Below are 4,805 nucleotides of genomic sequence, written 5' to 3'. Positions count from 1 at the left end.
ATAGTGTATATATATATATATATACATGCTTCTTTTTCTTACAGTGGAAAAATAGTTTTTAAAATAATTAGGATATTTGATGAGATTCTAAAGGTTTCGACAGAAGCTGGAGTCAGTGTTTCAAGAGCTGCTACCCATTAATGTATCTTGTTGATAGATTACAACCTGACCCAGGTATTAAGCTCATATTAAACTAGTAACTCTTTCAGAAGTGTCCTACATGGACTAAATTAAATGTGATTTGGATTGTTGATCACTGATTTAAAATCAATATTCCACATGAGAGTACATTTTGCATTTTATTTGGTAGTCAAGCTTCCAGAATAAGGAGATACAGGTTGGAGGCAACTAAAGTACATAGTGAAGTTTCCACAGTCAGTTAAGATTTGCTTATCAGCTGATTTCGGTTTACCGTGTTTCAATAGTTTCAAAAACAGTCCAGCCATTTAGCAGGGCAATTTAGAGCATATTTATGGTAGATACTTGAGTCCGCAGATAACATTTATGGAGATACTGTTTTCATTTCCCAGCAGGACTTGGCACTTCTCTGCTTGTCCAAAAAAAAAAACACCTCCCTGCTTTAATCCACTGTTCTGGACAGAGCATAAAAAGTCCCTGCCCTAAATCAGATAAAGAGTTTATGGTAGTCAAGGTGAATTGTGTACAATATTTATACAGGACACTAAAAAAAATCCTCATTCTTGAATCTTTCCGTATCTCTTTGTTAAATCAGGAAAGGTCATAAAATATGTTAGATATTTAATCCAAGATGGGGAACTTTGACTGGGGTCAAATTGATCCCAAGGATAAAAGAAGGGTTAGCTGATGGTGGTCTTCTGCTGGAATGACCGATCTACTTTAAGGTTCAACATCCAATGCATTCTGAGATACTTTTGCACATTGCACACTGTGACTTTATTGTGCCTAGATCAGGGATTCCCAAGCAAGGGTACTAGTGCCCCCAGTGGTCCACCAATGCATTGCAAGGGGTACATAAAACATTTAATATTTTACCTCCCAGATAAAGAAATGCAATAAATTGGGCTGCTCTGCAACAACCCAACTGCAAAATAAACCTATATTTTAATCAACCAAATAGATAAAAAAGAAAACTTTCTAATCAACATTTACATGATAACTTAAGTGGATATCTGTGCTGTGCACCCGCACCACTTCTCTGCAAGTGAGAGCAGGAAGACAGCACATTTTTTATTCTAATTGAAAACAATTAAGTGTCTGAGCATTAAATATTCAAGTTAAAGAAATTAAATATTCTTAATTAAATATTATTTAGAAAATAATCTACACGTTTGGCCCAAGGGGTACTCCTGATATGATAAAATTGCCAAGGGGGTACACAAGACAAAAACCTTCCTAACACTGCCCGTTTACTAATTGTCACTCATCTTATCCACCTGCTCCGTCTGCTTTATATACAGCTCAGCTATCGTGGCCAGATCATTATTTTTTAGTTTGAGTCGGTGATCATTGCGGTTTTCCATAGTACGTGTTCTCGTTCTACAAGGCCAGTGGCGAGGGAGGGTTTTTAGAGTTGTCTTGTTTCCTGATCATGTCCTGGCTCTTATCCACTGAATGTGCACTGTTCCTGTTTTGGCTCAGTGGAGGGAGGTAGTTTTAATTTCTTTAGTTTTCCTGATATCATGTCTTGTTCTGCCTCTGAACTACTGAGCCTACCTGTTTCCATCGAAATGTTTCTGCCTGAACTCGCTGTTGGACTCATGAAACCCTGAACCTGTGAGTGGCCATCTTATCCAGAGTGATCCGACAGTTCTTCAGAAAGTCTGTCATGCTTCCTGCAATGTTTGACTCTGCTGGGTCCATCTTGGCTGGTTCCTTCTGTCAACAATGGGTGGTGAGGTTGCTTGAGGACCCAGATGCAGATACGAGTGAAGCAGAGATGAGTTCTGACAGATTTAATTGAAGAACACAGGTAACAGAGGCAGCAATCCAGAAATCCAAGTAAAAATGTTAAGTAAACCAAAAACCATGGAGACATCAGGGGAAAACGAGCATGAGAGGCCACGGAGAGACGAGCTGAGAAGACAACTTCAACAACGACAAGGAACCAGCACTGAGTAACTGCAGAGGTGGAGTATTTAAGGAGAACAGAACAATGGATGGACTAGTGAGCTGAATACGGAGCAGGTGTGGGTAGAACTGGCAAGAAGGAATCCAAGGGGAAAAAAAACAAGCACAAGGGGGCAACAGAGAGTAACTAAAGAATGCTAGAATATGATGGAAAATAAATCAACAAACAAAACAACTGATAACAGAAAACAAAAAAACTCAGAGTCACAACAAATGGGAAGAACCATAACATTTGCTGGATAAAGCGTTCTAATAAGAAAACAAAAGAGAAAGCATTTTGTTTACTCCCTCCCTCTCTCTGCAGTCCTTGGAGTGGCTTTTACTCTCTATATCAGCGGTTGTTCTACAATAGAAATTCTTTCTGCACTGTGAAGAAAATCGGTGCAGTCTTCAAAGATTCAGTATGAAACAAGGTAAGACTTTCATGCCGACCTTCCAGTAAAGATGGGAATGACCATCTTCTATGTACAGATGTCATATATTTGAATGTCCCACAGACATTAAGTACTATGGGTTGAGGAACCAAGGAGCAACATGCTACCTGAACAGTATTCTGCAGGTTCTGTTTATGACCAAGGAGTTCAGAGAGGCTGTAGAAAGGTTGGTGAATCAATCAAACACCATTTTTTATGTTATAACGTCTGTTGTATTTCAAGGTAGCCACTGTATCTCTGACAACTTTCTATTAACAGATGTCCTATAGACCATAAAGATCGCATTGATGTTCAACTGCATAGTTTGTTTGAAAGTTTAAAGGAAAGAACATCAGAAACCAGAGACGTAACAAGAAAGCTGGGGATAGAAAGAGGTAAATTATAAAATGCATTAAAGAATGATGAGCTTGTTTCTGGATTAGGGAGATGAATTAGAACTGGGATATTAAAATGTATAAGCAGGAACACAAAGCCTGAAAAGCTTTAGAGAAAATAAAATGAACAGTACGATTCATTATAATTATTATAAAGATGCTGTGTTTCATGGATAATTGTTCCTCTATTCTCCAAGTGAATGAACAGTATGATGCTGGTCAGTACTTTGAGAAGATTTTATCTATGGTCAGTGATGAAGCATCAAAGGTAAATGACTCATTAAATCACTGTGAGATCAGGATGGAGACTGAATTAGAGAATCTGCATTAAGTATAGATGCTTGTTTTCTATCAAAATGTGCTTTCAGGTATTTAAAGGACACCTGACCCACAGGACTGTTTGTGGTGGATGTTCTGCACATACTGAAGAAGATGTGCCATTTTGGTTTCTTTCTCTTCCACTGATGGATTCTAGTGATCAAAACTACAGTGTGGTGAGAAACAACCTGCAAACTCGAAACCATTTTATTCCAGAACAAACTCCAGTCATAAGTGTGACCTGGACTAGTCAATGATTTATGATAATATATTTGTTATAGCCAGAGTTGGCAGAATGTTTTATCTGATAGCTCCTGGTAAAAAACAACCTTTTCAAAGTCAGTGTAAGTAATACAAGTGCTTTTTCAGGAGGACGCCATTAACGAGTTTTTAAAGGATGCAAAATTTGATGGAGAGGACCAGCTGTACTGTGATAAGTGTGGAGATAAACACGACACCACTGATGTAAGTAAATGGAAACTAGCTTTGTATAAGTGCCTTTTTACAAGGAGTCAAATATTTGAATAGAAATTGAATACTTAATAAAATGGGCATTAATTGAAGAAAGAGATTTTGACAACTTTATAAAAAATATTCAGACCCCATTGACCTGTACATATGAAACCATATAAATACATAAACCATATACAAAGATACAAACATCATTCCCTGTATTTAGGTCAGCTATGATTTCCACAGTAATTTATTTTTGTTAAACACCAAACATAATCACAGATTTTTTTTGAGATTAAGAAATGTATTACAATATCCAGTATAACACCATTTCCTTGTTGCTTACAAAGTTTCTGAGCGACAATGATCAAGGCTCTTATTTGTCAAGATTGCACACACACAAAAAACCGGTCCTAAAATTTTGTACTTAAGAAACCTGGCAGAGAGGCACATTTTGGGGGAAAAAAACGACAATACAGGTGTAAGTATGAAGGATAAAAAGTGCCAAAATTAAATAAATAAATACAGCCTTAAATAAATAATTAAATGTGTCAATAATTCATTAAATGTGGAATTAAATAAATAAATGTGTCATTCATTAATTAAAACCACGTCACTAACATAAAGTGCCACAATTAGATAAATAAATACAGCGATAAACAATTAATTAAATGTGTAATTCATTAAATAAATAATGAATTAAATATATAAATATGTCATTAATTTAATACAATACGTCTTCATTTTATTAAAAAAATATATATAATTATTTCAGTGTGCATTTAATTATTTCATGGTCCTGTGTCGCAATGCATCAAAACCATTAAAAGAATCTGTCAGACTCACCCATCACAGTTAGGGGGCGGTTATCTAACACCTGATTGGTCACCCTGCACATTAAGGCGATTACAGAGACTGTGATCCACAGGTTGTGGACATACTCTTAGGCCCCGTCCACACGAAGTCAAAACGAACACGAAACGCTGATATTTTCCAAAACGTTTGTCGTAAAGACGGAGATGTAAAATAAATGTGACCGTCCACACGAATGCATGAAAACGCTGCAAAATGTATGCCAGGCCTGTAAGTGGCGCTGTGGTGCCAAAGCAAAAATAAG

The 4,805-nt window shown here is 36.8% G+C and overlaps 1 protein-coding gene across 1 annotated transcript in view; it reads left to right on the top strand.

Moving 5' to 3' along the window:
- Window positions 1-2,492: 2,492 nt before the first annotated feature.
- The window catches only part of LOC107101462 (ubiquitin carboxyl-terminal hydrolase 47-like), a 74,107-nt gene continuing 71,794 nt past the window's right edge, over window positions 2,493-4,805 (top strand). Inside the window, exons 1-5 of the mRNA XM_015400395.1 lie at window positions 2,493-2,522; window positions 2,607-2,709; window positions 2,802-2,917; window positions 3,115-3,185; window positions 3,286-3,411. Coding sequence (XP_015255881.1) covers window positions 2,513-2,522; window positions 2,607-2,709; window positions 2,802-2,917; window positions 3,115-3,185; window positions 3,286-3,411 — 426 coding nt within the window. The 5' untranslated portion in view covers window positions 2,493-2,512. The remainder of the gene's footprint in view (window positions 2,523-2,606; window positions 2,710-2,801; window positions 2,918-3,114; window positions 3,186-3,285; window positions 3,412-4,805) is intronic.

Source organism: Cyprinodon variegatus, unplaced genomic scaffold (genome assembly GCF_000732505.1).
Source record: "Cyprinodon variegatus isolate N-32 unplaced genomic scaffold, C_variegatus-1.0 Scaffold1098, whole genome shotgun sequence".
Lineage (NCBI taxonomy): Eukaryota > Metazoa > Chordata > Actinopteri > Cyprinodontiformes > Cyprinodontidae > Cyprinodon > Cyprinodon variegatus.
This window is presented reverse-complemented; position numbering and strand designations above follow the sequence as displayed.